This window comes from Centroberyx affinis, unplaced genomic scaffold (assembly GCF_046629955.1).
Source record: "Centroberyx affinis isolate AG114_WGS23_722 - 3 ecotype Tasmania unplaced genomic scaffold, CSIRO-AGI_Caff_v1 ptg000487l_1, whole genome shotgun sequence".
In the NCBI taxonomy this organism is placed as follows: Eukaryota; Metazoa; Chordata; class Actinopteri; order Beryciformes; family Berycidae; genus Centroberyx; species Centroberyx affinis.
In genome coordinates this window covers 44,384-61,360 of record NW_027279142.1, presented here as the reverse complement: position 1 = coordinate 61,360, position 16,977 = coordinate 44,384, and the positions used below count along the sequence as shown (strand labels likewise).

The window sequence follows — 16,977 nt, the reverse complement described above, 5'->3', positions numbered from 1 at the left end:
GAATGTGCTTTTGGAAACATAATTTGACATTATGATACATAAATCTTGACAATGACAATATGATTTGAACAGTAACTGGAAAATTTAAGACATTAAACCTCAATACAAAACAAACTAAATTAGTGCAATACTTTTATAAGGGCAGAAGCAGAGTGGTAGAGAATAAGAGGTGTTGTTCTTCACTGATCAAGCGTCTTCTTGTGGCATTCCCTGAGCGTAGTCTGATTAGCCACTGGAATGTCCTGCCTCTAAAAACACCATATGGCCCCTAGGCAAGTGCTGTACCTATTCCTTCTCCTGCCTCCTCATCAGTCATCATCATCAAACTCTTCCTCGCTCATCAGGAGAGCAAACCTGTTGTTTATCTCCTCAGTCCCTCTCTCCCCTCCTCTCCCACCTCCCCCTCTCCCTCTCCCTCTCCCTCTCCTCCCCCTGCGGCTCCCTCTCTGCCGCCTCCCTGACACTGCTGAAGAGGAGGGGTGGGCTTTGGAGTTGCAGTTCCTCACAGCATCCAGCAGAGAGCAGTAGAGCTGTCCAGCGAGGGAACCCCCAGCTAGGAAGGATTCAGCGGGTCGGCCCCCCATCAAAGACTTGAGCAGGCCGTGTACCAAGGAGCCACTGAACAACCTGAGAGACAAACACAGAGAGAGAGAGGGAGAGGGAGAGGGAGAGAGAGAAAGAGAGAGAGAGAGAGAAAGAGAGAGAGAGAGAGAGGTTGTAAATGAGAATGTGCTCTCAGTTGTCTTACCTGGTTAATAAATAGGTGGAAAATGCAAACGGTGTGTGTGTTTATGTATAAATATGGATTTTATCTCCCCCTGTGTCTTACCATGACATGTGGGGTTCAGGCAGGGGCAGCAGCAATAGCTGATTGAGAGCCAGTGCACTCCAGAGGCAGGCCTGCCATTGGCTGAAACTGTGAGCCACTCCCACGTCCAGGCCCCGCCTCTCCCCCGGCCTCACGCGCTGTCGGTCCAGCCCCGTCCACACATTGCGCTCTGCGGCCCAGTTTGGCTGCGGGACTGGGATGGTACACAAAAGCAATTAGGTTTTGTATCATTTGGAATGGATCATGACTTGTCTTGTTAACCAGTAACACAGTGATACACAGGTAGGTAGACACTCAAACTAGACTGCTGTATGCACAAAAGCACGAAGGTATACACACACACACACACACACACACACACTGGATCAAACCCTGGCAACAAATCACACCCATATACTATGGGCATAGTAATAGCTAGTTTGTTAGGATTAAGATTGGGATATTTACATGAGAAATGTATGCAGGTATAGGAGAGAGTGAGGAGAATGATTGGTCAATGTGAAATACAGTAAGACACTGGTAAACTGAACCCCTGATCAGAAGGGCAAGCAACCGTCAAAATATGAAACATGGCAGTCTAATTTGTTGTCCAAATGCCTTTAAAGGCATGCATTAAAAGGAGATTCAAACAATTTGGAGAAAGGCTTCATTTTCTTTAAAGGGGATGTGAGTGTTTGTGTTTGTTGTGACCACAGCCAGCCACAAAATGTGCCTCAGTAAAAAACGCAACACAACTAACCAGGCTGCTGTTGGTGGGTAGCTCCAGGCTGGTTGTTCCAGGACAGCTCTCCATAGACCATGCCCAGCAGCAGAGCCTGGAGCTGGGGCAATGAGGGCGGAGGTCTGGCCTCTCGCAGCCAGAAGCCTGTCACCCCTGCAGCCAGCCTCAGGTGGAGAGGAATGGGAGCCAAGACAGTCTCCTTCACCCCTAAGACTTCCAGCAGGACGTCAAGTCGCACTGCCACAGGAGCCTTGGATGAAGTTAAGAGGGGATGACATTGGGAAATGTGATCAAATTGCTTCATCAATTCCATTCAGTTTCATTTAAAAACATAAAATCCTAAACATATAGAAACTAATATTGCAAAACACCAGAAAATATTGAATGCACAGCTGTTGAGCGAATTAGAAGGTCACTAATTGACATTTCTCATGGTGATTACTCTGTTGCCATGGTTACCTGGCCTAGCGTGTCCAGGCGTAGGGGGATTCTGAGTGGATGTGCCTCCACCTGATTTTTCTTCAGGTTCAGATCCAGCCGGTCATACTCCTCCACACACACAGGAGCGCTAGAGCTCTGAGTCTGCACTGCTGCTGCACTGGCCCCTATATTGACACCCTGGTGCATGGGTAAACTTTGGTCATGACCCCTTCCTACCCCAACCTGGCCCCCCCCACGCCCCCTCCCCCCCCGCCCTCTCCCACCTCTCTTACCCTGGCCAATGTTTTCTTGGACCCTCACATCCTGTGTTCCTGGTCCCTTCACTAGCTGGACACTTCCGCCCCTCCCTTGAGCCTGGTTGTCTTGGCCCAACCCGCCTCTCTGCAGTAATATCCCATATATGGCCTGGCGTATGGCTGTGGCACTACAGTGGCTGCTGGCCAGCTTGCTGTTCTCCACCTGTGGGATGAGCAGGACCCTGCGCATCACCAGGGCATCCAGCACCAGGGGGGGCAACAGCCCCTGCCCCGCAGCCCGGGACAGGCACTCCGGCAACTGGGCAGCCCCAAACATCTGCCCCCCTGGAGCTGCCCGGCCTCCAGAGAACCAGCGAGCCAGAGAGCTTTGAGGGGCGATGTGGTACTCTTCCATAGCTGCCCACAGCTGCGAACTGAGTTTACCCTTCTCTCCTCTTTTTCCCCTGCCACCTCCATCTCTGTCTACCTCCCCCATCAGCCGGCTTACTTCCTCCAGCGCCTCCCCTGGGCCCGAGAAAGAGGAGAGCCAGAGGAGGAGGCCCTCGATGCGGGAAGGAGGCGCCTTACCCTTTCCCCTGCCGCCACCTCCTCCCAGCCTGCTCACATCTAACAGAGCAAGCAGTGTGTCAGCACCTTTGGGCGTGCCGTAGTCGTTACCGGTCAGCACGGCACACAACGGGAGCAACTCCCGGTTCATACCCCCGAACCACCGGCACAGCCCATTAGTGATGTAGCGCCGAGCCGAGATGTAGGATTGAGAGGCTTTACCATTAAGGTTGGTCCACTGGAAGAAACGGAGCGGCAGGTAACCACCTAGGATGAGAATACAAAAGACACCAGCATTTATAAATAGAACAAGGAGGGAGATATTTAAAAAAAATACAAACAACTGTTCTGATCATTTTAAATGTTAAAGTTAAATGGTATCAGATAATTCCAATCAGTACAGAGGGAATGATGGACAGATGGTTGGACTTTATGCTTTATTCATCACTAAGGGCAAATGTTGATGTCTAAACCCGGCTCTTCCTGGTTTGACTTCAGGAAGTGACTAGCCACCCACCTGGCAGGTCAAAGATATAAAAGTCGCTGTCATTGGTCAGAACTGGGCAGTTCCACTGGTGAGCCAAACAGGCAATCTCCCAATCGGCTTCAGCTGGACACTGAACCAGTGGAACTCCTCTCTGGGTGAGGACCTGAGTGAAGACGTCCCGTGTGAGGATGGGGAGAACTGAGCCGTGGCGGCTGCGAGAGAGACCCTCCGCTTCCTTAATCTTGGACTGCAGACGCTGCCGCAGAGTGGAGAACTTCTTGTCACTGGGGTCCATCCCTTACAACCACAAACAATACAGAAATAGGATGTTTATGGGCATTACAACCAAAGGAATAAATAGATAATCTCCAATCAACGGCTCAGATTATAACCTAGGACAAATTTAGACCTGGAATATTTTGATTTGTCCTGTCTCTCTCTGTATAACTAAGAACTCAAAAGAAAGCATAAGGTGGATCTGCATCCCTACCTCCATCCAATACCACATAGGGCTGGATGTTGCAGGCTGCCAATGCAGAGAGGAACTGGGAGAGCAGGCAGGAGAAAGCATCATAGTCTCCTCCATGTTGCTGGTCCAAACCATAGTTAAAGTAGAGGCGGAAATACAGACTGCAGCCGTCGATAACCAAGCGGCTGTCCCTGAACTTCACATCCTGGAGGAAGTGTCTGTTCCCCTCCACATAGGTAGTTAGACCCTGGACACCCATAAGATCTCAGGGCCTGGGATGAGACGGAGCGGGAAGATGAGTTAGTTTCTCACGGTGGTGCTGGTGGGTTTTTATCTCCAGTGCACGTTCACTTTGCAAAGCGCCTTGCCTCCACTTTAAGAGCAAACAATTCCCGGTGTAGTTTGTAGTTCCCCGTTGTTCTGGTGATTCTATGATGAGTTTGGCTTTGGTTAGAGGCTAGCAAATATCCAATTATAGAATGCAATGGAAAACAAATGCCACTCATGACAAACCCCCAACTGCTGCTAAATAGATGGTCAGCTGGCCTGGAAAATGTTTTTCCTGATAGAGGCTGTGACTGGAAAACTGTGACACAAGGAAATTGTTGCAACAAAATGTGAACAATATCAAACACTAAATGCGTTCTAAATAAAGAGACATTTTCACGTACATGCAAAAGCAAACAACGCATTGCAAGAGACGTAAGTTAGAGAATTAAAAAGGTGTATTTGCTACCCACCACTGTCACTTTACTTCGCCTATGTTTACATGCGTTTTGGATAGCTACTTCCTCGCTAAAATCAAATTCAAAGTAAAAGTCCTGGCCTGTACTAAAATTGTATATACTGGTGTGCATAAAAAATATGCTTTACATATTTCATACAAATATCTCTGGATCACAAAAATCACATAAGGAAACTGAAAATCAATTAAAAATATAAAGACAAATAAACATTACACAACACAAAACCCTTATTTCGGAATATCACCATCGCGTTGCATCTCGCGAGAGAAAGACGAAAAAGCACAAGCTAGCGAGCGCGCTAGCCAGTTTTGTCCTCCCATTTGAGAATAACCTCGGCTTATTATGGCTACAATGTCTGGAGGAGCAAACCTCGGGATTCCCGGGACAAGTCAGGCCGGTACCGGGACGGCTGCACACCGGAAAAAAGACAGCAGTCCGTCCGCCAGGTTCTGGGAGAGTCACGATACTTTAGCCCAGTTGGAGATGGTGCGACAGTGGATCGGGAAGCACTACAAAAAGGTAGCTAGCAAGAAAGCTAACTAGCTAGCCGCCCCCTGCTAGCAAACCCTATGGCTCAGACTGTAAACAAACACTGGCTTAGACGTTGAAATGATGCTGGATAACATTACCTCTCATATTAGGTAGCAGGGTGTATGTAACTGAAATTAAATCACAGTGTTTTAGGTACTTAAGGGGGGAAATAAATCAGAGGTAGCGCTGATGTTATACCAGAATAGGCTAACTAGACTAAAAGAAAGATTTAACAGCCTTTAGTGGGATTAACGTTACTGTTAAAATGTGGCAGATGATGAAAATTTTTCCTTCTCATATCCCTCTCAAACTGTGTGTGTATTTGTCTCTGTCTGTGCCTCTGTGTGTGTTTAGTATGTGCTGGTGGATGCCCCATCCTGTCAGGCTCTGGCTACGATGACCCTGCAGCTTCTCCAGTTTCAAGAGGACGCCTTCGGCAGACAAGCTACCAGCCCTGCTCTCACCAAACTGCCTGTGAGCCTGTCTCTCATTGTGGTTTTCTTTGTCTCTTTCACACTAACTCCTGCTTTTTCTGTGTTTAGGATTACTTGGTCCTGTGATTGTTAGTCTGTCTCTGCCTTATGATGTCTGTTGATTTCATCATTTCTCCTCAGGCTCAGTGCTTCCTGGACCTGCAACCAGGCGGCGGACTCTGCCACATTCTTGGCTCTGCCTACAAGTTCAAGGCCGAGCAGGGCTGGTGAGTATCAGGCCGACTGCCTTCACCTTTCCACAGTGGTATCCCTCCTACACCTGCACTGCATCTCCTTTGATTCCTGTTCACCTTGTTGTTGACGCCTCTCTCTCTCCCCTTCCTCCCGCTCACAGGCGTAGGTTTGACCTGCAGAATCCATCGAGGACCGAGCGCAATGTTGAGATGTTTGGTACAATAGAGAGGGCGCTGATCCAGGTGACAGAGGCAAACACATACACTGTTGATAAGGGCAACAGACACACACACAGACACCAGCCCACCAAGTACACTCCGTTGATTAACATGTGTGTGTTTTTTGTGTGCGTGTGTACAGAACAACTGTATGTCACCGCCTGTGGTATACCTAGACCCTGCACTGGAGCAGGAGCTGGCCAGCAGACTGACCAGCATTGTCACCAAGCACCAGGTAAACCGCCGCAGAGGAGAGGGAGGGATGGGTAGATGGAGGGTAAGATAGATAGATGGATGAACGAGAGGAGGTTTTTCTGCTTTGGATCATGCAATTTTAAATCTCTAACCATTGCTTTACCTTTCTTACAATTGGAGACTATAAGTAGACTGAGGAAGATTGAATCAATAAGAATAAGTGTGGATGTGAAGCCCAATAGCTCTGAAAACGTAGTTCAATCTCACATAGTTGCATGTTCTTCCACAGGGTTCAGTCACTGAGGACCGAATGCTCGCCAGTCACCACATCTACCCTTCACCAGCCTCCACAGATGAAGGTCAGTTGGACTGTGTGTGTATGTGTGTGTTTTAACTCTATAATATGTCTGGAATCTTACTTGATTCATTTTTCTTTTCATATATCTGTTTCCAGATGAATGGATGCGTCCTGTCATGCGGAAAGACAAGCATGTCCTGGTACACTGGGGCATGCACCCTGACAGGTAGTGCATGTGTACACGCGCGTACACACACACACACACACACACACACACACACACACACACACACACACACACACACACAAAACCTTCCGTTCATGTCTCTTGTCTCTTTCCAACAGTTATGACAGCTGGCTGTCCTCAAGTGATGTCGAGGGAGAGGTTGAAGAGGAGCCACATCCAGAGAGACCCTGGAGGGTGAGTGCGCGCGCACACACACACACACACACACACACACACACACACACGCACAATACTGTACCACACTATACTGCACCACTCTACATTATACTACACTGTACTATATGACACTACAGTATACAACACTATTCTACACTATATCACACTGTACTACATGACACTACATATGTGCTTCACACAGTGTCCGAATTTTTTGGCTCACCTGCCAAGGCAGCCAATCAGGAGCTTGTTTGATACAGAGGCATTGTTTTGCTTTGATTTGATTGGCTCAGAGAGAGGTGTAACAAACACTGTATATAACAGAGGCATTCAAATGTTATCGTCTCAAAAAGTTACCGGCCAGTGTAATGGTGTTCATTTTGGGCGCTGGCTATGCTGCACCACATGACCTTACACAACACAACTTCCCTATTTAGTAGACATTTTGTGTGTGTGTGTGTTCCAGGTCCATGTTGGCTGGGTTCTGGACACAGATGTTTTCAACGAGTGGATGAACGAGGAAGACTACCACGTGGACGAGAGACACATACCTGTCATTCTCCGCCAGCGTATCCACCTCCGAGACGACCAGGTTTGTATGAAGCTGTATGCGTGTGAGGTTTGGAGGGCTGATGGAGGAGAATGACATCCTCTATTATTACTACACATAGTTACATATTTTAACTTTATCCAGAGAAGGAATATGTGTGTGTTTTACAGCGAATTAAGTGAATTTCCTGGTTAGAAAACAGAAGCAAGCGTGATCCCTGGCACGGCCACTCAAAATTAAAATTAAAACACAGGGTCCAGATTGTTGATGCTTCTGTGAAAGACCTCTCTGATGATCTGACCTATGATGATGATAAAGATAAAATGTTTTTCCAGTTTAGATGAATTGTGGTTTTGCAGCTTGATCCCAGCTAGTGGTAATCCCTGGTAAGGCAGCATGTGTGTTCTGTTGGTCAAATGTTTAAACTGTTTTCTATTATTGTGTACGTCAAAATAAATTCTCTCTTTTTCCATTTATCTCCACCCTCTGCTGTAGGACTCAAAGTCGACCCCTTCCAAGAAGAGAAGACGCTCCCCCTCTCCTCCCTCCTCCGAAGGCAGGAAGAAAGGAAAGAAAGGGTAAGACATAACCGTTGTAACCTAACTGGGTATGCCTTTATTACGCTTTTGGACATTTCAATACACAGTTTCAGCATTGATTTTAATGTGTGTGTGTGTGTGTGTGCGCAGGAGGAGACGTGGCCAACAGGAGGAGGAGCCAGAGGAGGACCTGACCAAAGACATGGAGGACCCAACTCCTGTCCCTAACATGGAGGAGGTTATCCTGCCTAAGAATGGTAAACGCATACACAGAGACACCGTGTTCATGCATTAAAAATGTTTTGTTGGTTTGTTTTTTTGGGTCCTACCTAGATTATGTTCCAATACATTGTCACATAAAAGTGTTTAATAAATTAGTATTTCTCCTGTTTCTAATTTCCTTCCTGTCTCTCTCTGTAGTCAACCTGAAGAAGGACAGTGAGAATACTCCTGTCAAAGGAGGGACTATGGCTGACCTGGGTGAGTTTGCATTTGTCATGCTAGATGTTTACAGAGGAACGCTACATGTGTAAATACATTCAAATCCTTCAAATAAAAACTCTGTCGTCTAAAGGTTTTTCAGATGAGTGATGTTTCTAAATCTTATCATAATCTCTACTGAAAAAGAGTGCAAATTGCATTCATAAGCAGAAGATAATGGTGACGGGGTGATGGTAACATTCACCCCGTCAGTTATTTGGATTGAGTGTACAATTACAAGTATGCTGCCTGTTAAAATATTTCAGTCCAGTAGCTCTATTGTTTGTGTGTGTGTGTCTTTGATTTTTCATCCTCCTTTCACTGTTTCTTTATCAGACGAACAGGAAGATGATTTCCCAGGAAGGGTAAATATGACTTCATATTCCTCCGATCAAAATGTTTCTAATTTTGGGGGGAAATTGCCATGCAAAATATGTACAATTAGTGTGTAAGTGTGTTTCATCACGCAGATGTGTTTCTGAATTTCTGTTTGTGTGTGTGTGTGTGTGTGTAGGAGGATGAGGAGGGCAGGGGGGAAATTTCTCGTCTATCAGAGGCAGAGGACAACATCACAGAACAGACTCATCACATCATAATACCAAGCTACGCGTCTTGGTTCAACTACAACAGGTAAACACACACACTTGTGTTACCATACTTAGAGGACCTTCAGTGACTACATTCATCTAGTACTCTAACCTTAGCCTTCACTAATACATGCCTAACTTTACCCTAACCTTAACGTAACATATACTAAATGTAATTCTAAGCCCTAAAATAGTTCATTTTCAAAGTGGACGCTGGTCATTTGGATTATTTTCCTAAATTTTCTCTGGGACATTTGTTACACAAGCACACGCACAGCTAAACAGACTCCTTTAGTTTCAACCAACATTTAGTTTATTTTATAGTTATTCTGTTTTCATTTCTTATCATTTCCCATAATCTTTTAGCACCATAATATATTGTTGGTGTAAAAGCTTTTCTGTTGTAAAAGTCTTTCCTGTTGTCTGTCTATTTTTCTTGAGTGAAAACCTTTATGTCTGTTTTTCAGCATTCACCAGATAGAGAAACGTGCACTGCCTGAATTCTTCAATGGAAAGAACAAGTCCAAATCACCGGAGATGTGAGTACTGCTGACATTCAGACAACAGTAACTCATCAAATGATGTAGACTTCATTGCTGACAGTATAATCTCCACTGTGCACTGCAGCTACCTGGCATACCGTAACTTCATCATCGACACATACCGGCTCAACCCCCAGGAGTATCTCAGCTCAACCTCCTGCAGACGCAACCTCACTGGAGACGTCTGCGCTGTCATGAGGTACGACTGTGTGTGTGTTTGTGTGTTTATGACCATACAGCATCTACTTCATTGCCTCAAATGTGTTTATGAATTAAACAACTGTTCATGTGAGAGAAGGGCATACAGAATGTACAATAGTTAATGGGTTTGAGAAGTGTATTTTGGCATGTAGACAATTTGTTTTTTATCAACTATGCATGTATAGTATGTCCAGTGTTTCCTGTAGATTTTTTAGATGTGGGGGCTTCACATCAGTTTCAGCAGGTGCTGCAGTTCAAGACCAGCTTTGTATTTACAGCATGATATATGGACAATTTTGCTGTAATTGTTTTGTTTTTTTTTTGGACAGGCTGAGCAGTAAGGCTAGATGATGTATTGTCATTGTTTTTAAATTTTTGTATCTGTGGGGCCAATTTTCCAGCTGTGGGGTGGCACTACAGTTAAATGAATGTAAAAGAAAATGATTTTTGTGTGCAGGGTCCATGCGCTGTTGGAGCAGTGGGGTTTGGTGAACTACCAGGTGGATGCAGAGAGCAGACCCCTCCCAATGGGGCCCCCACCCACCCCTCACTTCAACGTACTGGCTGACACACCGTCGGGACTGGCCCCTCTACAACACAAACCCTTGCAGGTAACACACACACACAACAGCTCAGCTGTTGTCAGGGGCAAATTTATGTGAAACACACAGGATTCAAAGCTTCAAGACACAGTCTGGATAATCTCCCTCTGTCTCCCTCTCTCTCTGTTTCAGGTGTCAGCCTCCCAGCATATGTTGTATTTCCCAGAAAAGACCAGAGAAAAGCCTTCAGACTGTCAGAACTTTGGTCTGCGCACCGACATCTACGCCAGGAAACACCCTAAGGTGCGGCAACAGCACAAAGATACTTTTTTCGTTACAGAAAATCATTCCTAGGTTTTAATGACTGTTGCTTTTTTTGTAATCTATGTGATCGACAGTTTTAATCTTGTGCTTATTCATACCCACTTATCCTTTGAATATTTTTCCCAGTTTGTATCCTATTTATATATTTTACTATTCCTTGTTTTTATTCCTTTCTGGAATCTCTGCTTTCAGATGAGTGCTATATAAATTACGTTTAATTATTATTATTTTTTTTTTAAAATATCATGTTGTCTGTCTCAGAGTAAAGGAGCGAGTGCAGGAAGGGAATGGACTGAGCAAGAGACACTCTTGTTATTAGAGGTAAGGCCATCACTTCCTTTTTCGTCTTCCTGTGGTGCATTTTGACATGACAGGACATAAACCGTGTTCTGTTTTTTTACTACCTCCTTTTATTTTCTTCCTGTTCTCAAAGTGCTGTCTTTCTCTTTTTCAGTTAATTGCAGTTCAAAAATGATTAAGAGATGATTAAGCTATTAATTGTGGTATAACAAAAAATTGATTAACTGATTACAACCATGATTAGTGATTTAAAAAAGTGTCATATATGTGTTTAGATCATTTCTGTCATTGTCCCATTGCCCCTGCCTAACCCAGTGAAAATTTATGATTTTCTCCTCCTTTCTTAATAAGAAGAACTTGGATTTTTTGATTATTATTGATTATTTGAATATTTTACGTAAATATTGGAGAGAAAGTGCACCTTGTCCTCAATCTCACCTGTCTCACTCCCTTTCCTCTCTCTCTCCCTCAGGCGTTAGAGGTCTACAGAGATGACTGGAACAAGGTGTCAGAGCACGTCGGCTCCCGGACGCAGGACGAGTGTATCCTCCACTTCCTCCGTCTGCCGATAGAAGACCCCTACCTGGAAGACTCCTCCGCCTCCCTCGGCCCGCTGGCCTACCAGCCTGTGCCTTTCAGCCAATCAGAGAACCCCGTCATGAGCACCGTGGCCTTCCTGGCATCCGTGGTCGACCCGCGGGTGGCGTCAGCCGCAGCTAAGGCTGCTCTGGGTGAGAAGACAGAGGAGGGATGTGTGTAGTCTAGGTTAATATGGGTGGGAATATGGTTCTGAGTGTGTGTAATGGGGAAAATGTTAGATGTGTGTGTGTGTGTTTATAGTGACTGTCTGTCTTTCCCTTCAGAGGAGTTTTCCAGAGTGCAGGAGGAGTCAGTGGAGAAAGTCTCTGAAGCCTCCAACCAGCCTGAAAAGACAGGTGAGACAAATACATGTATACAGACACACATATACGCACACACACACACACACACACACACACACAGAACTGAGTCTATCTCTCTATCCTCTGTAATGGATCCCTCTTTCTTTCTTCCCCTCTCCTGCAGAATCGATGGATGTAGATAAAACGGAGACAAACTCCACCTCCCATCAGGTGATATACCGATTAGAGCATTAAGAGAGTCTCATTGGCCTAATATTGATTCTGTTGGTGAAAAATGTTTCTTACCCCAGGAGTGTATGTGCGTGTGTGCGTGTGCATTTGTTCCAGGTCCTTGCCAGGGCGGATGGCCCCAAGGGGGAATCCAGCGGTGGAAAGGCGGAGGGAGAACGAGTGAAACGAGAGAAACCTGAAAATGCACTCGCAGAGGAGAGAGATGGTGTGTGTGTGTGTGTCTCAGTATTAATGTAATCATCCCGATTGTTGGCATCCCATTTATTTTCTCACTCTCTCTGTCTCTCTGTCTGTCTCTGTCTCTGTCTCTGTCTCTCTCTCTCTCTCTCTCTCTCTCTCTCTCTCTCTCTCTCTCTCGCTCTCTCGCTCTCTCTCTCGCTCTCTCTCTCTCTCTCTCTCTCTCTCTCTCTCTCTCTCTCTCTCTCTCTCTCTCTCTCTCCCTCTCTCTCTCTCACACAGGCGGGGGTGATGAAGAGGAGAACGCAGAGCAAAGGGAGGGAGAGGGGGATGAGGGGAGAAGAGGAATGGAGCTGGAGCTGGTGGAGGGCAGCGTTGCCACGGCAGCAGCAGCTGCTCTGGCCTCAGCCGCCACAAAAGCCAAGGTAAAGCCCGCCCTCCCGCTTCGAACGGACCAATCACAGCGACTACAGGGAGAAAAAAGGGGGGTCATTTTAAATTGCTTCAACAGAGGCTTTGCAGCTGTGTCACAAATCTCTTGACACCCAAGACAGGTGCCATCCTGGAGATTCATTTGAGAATTGGTTGTGCTCAAATAATGGCTAAATATATATCTGCCAGGTTAGAAACTGGGATAATTATCTGAAAAGCATAAGTAAAAGTGGTCCAATGACGTGGGTCTGTTTCCAAATGTAGGTTTTTTCGTAACATACATCACCAGAAAGCCCTCTATTGCTCATGATCAATTTAGTGGTTTCTTTCATCGCCAGTCTCCTGATTTAGTTTCTCTTGATCTCTCTCCCTCCCTGCCTCACTCTATCACACCCAATTTGTTTTTCCCTCCTCTACCTCTTCTCGCCTCCTGGCTTTTTCTCTCCCTCCTCCAATGTCTATTTTCTCCTTCCTTATCTTCACCTTCCCTCCTTTCCTTTTTCTTGCCTCTGAACTCTCACGACCACTTACCGCCCTCGCTCATTAACCCTGCCTCTTTCCTCGCACTATCCCTCCTTTACCCAACTCCCTCTCTCCCTCCTTCCCCTCACTACCCCGATCCCTCTTTTAACCCCTCCTGACTTCCTCCTTCTCTCCTTTCATCTCTCCTTCCCTCCATCCCTCCCTCCAACCCTCATAATTTCCTCTCACTTTCTCCATCTTCATCCTTCTGTCCTCCCAGCACCTGGCGGCAGTAGAAGAGAGGAAGATCAAGTCCCTGGTGGCTCTGCTGGTGGAGACCCAGATGAAGAAGCTGGAGATCAAGCTGAGGCACTTTGAGGAGCTGGAGACCATCATGGACCGCGAGAAAGAGGCAGTGAGTAAAGATAACGTCTGCTACGTCCCCGACCAGTACCAATTAAACTTATCTTACAGTTCATCTGCCCCTCTAGACTGTTTGCAGAGGCATGTCATTTCTTCACAATGTTCATTCAGTGAGGTGTGCAAGAAAAATACTGATAACAAGAGGATGGCGTAGTGATTAGAGTAAGGCTCGATCCCTGTTCTTGAGCCATGAGCTCACTCATTGTAAGTCACTCTGGAGCGTCAGCTAAATTCTTAAAATGTAAAATGTCAATGTTCTTTACATCTGTGGCTTTGTTTCCATGCCAGTCAGATTCATTTTTTCTTTGTAGATGCATATCTACAAGCAATAGTATCATCCCTAGAAACCAGTCAATTTCAGTATTGTCTTTTGCCTTTTCTCTTTGTGTGTGTGCGTGTGTGTGCGTGTGTGTGCGTGTGTGTGCGTGTGTGTGCGTGTGTGTGCGTATGCGCAGTTGGAGCAGCAGCGGCAGCAGCTGCTGTCAGAGAGGCAGACCTTCCACGCCGAGCAGCTGAAGCATGCAGAGATGAAGGTTCGCCAGCAGAGGGAGCAGGGACAGGCTGGATTCACAATGCACCACTCAGGTCTGGACACACACACACACACACACACACACACACACGGTCCATGTTCATGCAGACAAACCCTTTTAGGAATTATTTTCAACAAAAAGACAGACACATATTGACACTGCGAACCACATCCACTGGCACACAGCTGCTCATTCCTTGTGTCTTTTTTATCATTGGACTTTGGTCATTCCATGTTTAATCATTACTAATTGGTCATGCTCACTTCTTCAGGCCAGTCCATGCCCAGCCGGATGATGCCTGGTGGGGGAAATGCCCAGACCATGGCCCCTCGCCCCCCTGGAGCCCCCAATGGCATGTGTGAGTAGACTCTCTACTATCCTCATAGGTTTACATGCTGGTCAATCACAGCATTGTATATGAAATAACTTCTTCTGGCATTTTCAACTTGATTCTGTGACTGTGATGAGGTGTACGTAATTAGGTATAATCCACTTTTAACTTTGTTCTGTCACTGTCTCAGACCCGTCCTCACAGCCTGATGGGATAGCAGCAGCAGCAGCAGCCCAGCCCGGTCCTCCAGCACCCAGCCTCAGCTGAACAGGCCAGACACAAGACACACGCACCAGTCCTGTTGGAACAATACACACACACACACACACACACATCCAAAAATGCAACACACACAGATATGTAAAGAAGCAACCATTTTAAAATTTGAAGTCTCTGTAACCATTCAGTAGCATCCTGTCACGTGTTCACATACTGAAAGAGCCACACAATCGGTCACATAAACACAATTGGTCTGTTTTTGGTCAATAGCTCAGCCTGTCTGATATCTGTGAAATATTTGTGTTCCGACTTTGGAGTTGAGAAGACTGAAGATTGAACTCAGCTCATTAAAGTTGTTTTATATGAAAACGTAACTTCTGTTTGTCTTCTTTCTTAGTCCAACTGGTTTTCACTGTAGGTGTGTGTTTGTGAGAGACAGAGAGAGAGGGAGAGAGAGCTTGTTAATCATTTCTCTTCTTTGAAGTTAAGAGTGTATCTTTATGGAACATTCATTTCAGTTAATTCACCCAGTAGTTACACAGAAACATTATAGAGACTCTCAGCTGTCTATTTGTTTGAGTTTGTATGCTGAATGTACAAGATTTTAGCGGCATTTACTCCGTTCATCAAGTACACTGCTGAAGTGCATCCAGGGAAAAGCCATTATCCCTCATTGACTTCCCTTATTAAATCAATACCAATCACAACGGGCATGTGGATAAAGAGAAGCAGACGAGTTAGAGAAGAAGAAGAAGATTTTTAAGCTTTGAGACAATTTAGATGTGGACTATGCCAAAGGGGCTGCAGCTCAATATCAGGAAAATTTCCCTTATATTTTGTCCACTCAGTGTATATGCATGATTAAGATGTTCAGTTTGCCTTTAATCTTGAGGCCATTTTGGTTAGCCACCCTCTGACTTTTTGATAAAGTTTGTATTTCTTCAATGTGCCAGTAAACAGGTTATTCCATTTCTCAGCAGTAATACACCTCAAAGCAAATAGTGTTGCATTAATTAATTTATTTATTTCTTCAAACTATATACATTTGTTTAACATTTTTTGAAGTTTGCTTTTCCAAAGGCAATTCTGGCATTTATGTATGAAGCATATTGAGCTGGTCCACTTAATCAACCTAGTCAAAATTCTAGCAATCTTTCACTTGTTCAACTCGCTCAATCCTCTGTCCAGTAAATCTGAATGAATCTAGATAACTTCACAATGTAGGTAACGTGCACTAAAACAGTTTCTTTAGGTTTCCATCTTGTGACTTCCTGTTAGTTTATTTCCTTTCCTTTAGCCTCTTCTTGTTTCCTCTTCATTGTCATAATCACAAGCACAGCTATTACAAAAGCATTGAAACCACAAGCCATCTTAGTTTCCAGCTTGAGCACATCTGTGACATTCAGTGCTAGAACACCAACAACCATCTTGGTGATGTCTCTGAAAAACAGGAAGATAGTTCATTTTAGAATAAATTACATCTTGAAATTTACCTTTTACCTAGCTCCATACATATTCAATAAAACACCAGACTATGAAAGCTATAACTGGGGGCGGCAAGGAGGCCTATTGGTTAGAGACTGTCCTTCAGCTGGAGGAGCAGGGTTCAAGCCCCTGTATCAACAAGCATCCACTCTGCTGAAGTGCCCTTGAGCAAGACACTGAATCTCTACCAGCTGCAGGCTGCTGCAGTGCAGTTGACTCTTTCACTTTGACCTCTTTGGAGGGGGCAAGTGAAAAGGGATTTAACCTAATATCCCTACAGGAATGGATAAAGTATGGCATTACACTAACTAGGTCCAATGAGAACAGTCACAAGTCAGTGAGGAAACAAAATGTGTAACCAGAGTGAATGAATGAGACTTACTCTGAAGAAGGCTGTTGGGTGAGCACATAGACTGCAAGGCAGAGCAGTGAGATCGCTATTGTCAGTGTCATAACATGGTGAGGTGGAACGATCACATTGGCCACTTTCACTGATGCACCACCTCCAAAGGTTATGACAATATTTTTCCTGAAACGCAAAATTGGTCAAGACCACACAAAGATCAAGGCAGAGGATAGACAAGATCCAGGGGCCAGTTGTATTAAGCCTAGTCTAAGCCTTAGACCGACTTAGAGTCAGCCTAACTGTCAGAGTGGGACGTTTAAATACTGTAGCTGTTTCATACAAGATGCCAAATCTTTGGTTTTTGGGAAGAGTCTGAAGAAGAGAGCGAGTCTTTAGAGACAGAAACAACCCATTAGAGATCTACAACAACCAAGAAGTAGTAGGAACAGGTAAATATAAATGTCTATCGCAAGTTTGACTTAAAATCACATTTAAGTCTAAGACCAGGTCTATCTTTATGCAACTGGCCCCAGTTGAACAAGTCATTTGGTTTTTGAGACCA

At 45.3% G+C, this 16,977-nt stretch overlaps 2 protein-coding genes across 2 annotated transcripts; one reads left to right on the top strand and one right to left on the bottom strand.

The window, feature by feature from the left end:
* Positions 1–292: 292 nt before the first annotated feature.
* Positions 293–4,514, bottom strand: aste1b (asteroid homolog 1b). The gene is made up of 7 exons (XM_071517378.1): positions 4,491–4,514; positions 3,772–4,022; positions 3,312–3,578; positions 2,010–3,061; positions 1,569–1,800; positions 830–1,022; positions 293–627 (listed from the first exon to the last, which is right to left on the bottom strand). The coding sequence occupies exons 2-7, from the start codon at positions 4,007–4,009 to the stop codon at positions 309–311; spliced, it is 2,301 nt and encodes a 766-aa protein (XP_071373479.1). The 5' UTR covers positions 4,010–4,022; positions 4,491–4,514; the 3' UTR covers positions 293–308.
* A 293-nt stretch (positions 4,515–4,807) lies between these two features.
* Positions 4,808–14,946, top strand: smarcc1b (SWI/SNF related BAF chromatin remodeling complex subunit C1b). Its single transcript, XM_071517377.1, has 28 exons — positions 4,808–5,015; positions 5,382–5,501; positions 5,642–5,727; positions 5,856–5,937; positions 6,056–6,148; positions 6,398–6,467; positions 6,563–6,632; positions 6,752–6,827; positions 7,276–7,401; positions 7,855–7,937; positions 8,049–8,155; positions 8,319–8,378; positions 8,715–8,743; positions 8,893–9,008; positions 9,433–9,504; positions 9,593–9,706; positions 10,166–10,319; positions 10,443–10,553; positions 10,836–10,895; positions 11,347–11,605; positions 11,738–11,809; positions 11,940–11,986; positions 12,104–12,212; positions 12,467–12,609; positions 13,359–13,493; positions 13,957–14,086; positions 14,306–14,392; positions 14,556–14,946. Exons 1-28 carry the CDS (start codon positions 4,839–4,841, stop codon positions 14,630–14,632), a joined length of 2,865 nt encoding a protein of 954 aa, XP_071373478.1. The 5' UTR covers positions 4,808–4,838; the 3' UTR covers positions 14,633–14,946.
* Positions 14,947–16,977: the final 2,031 nt, after the last annotated feature.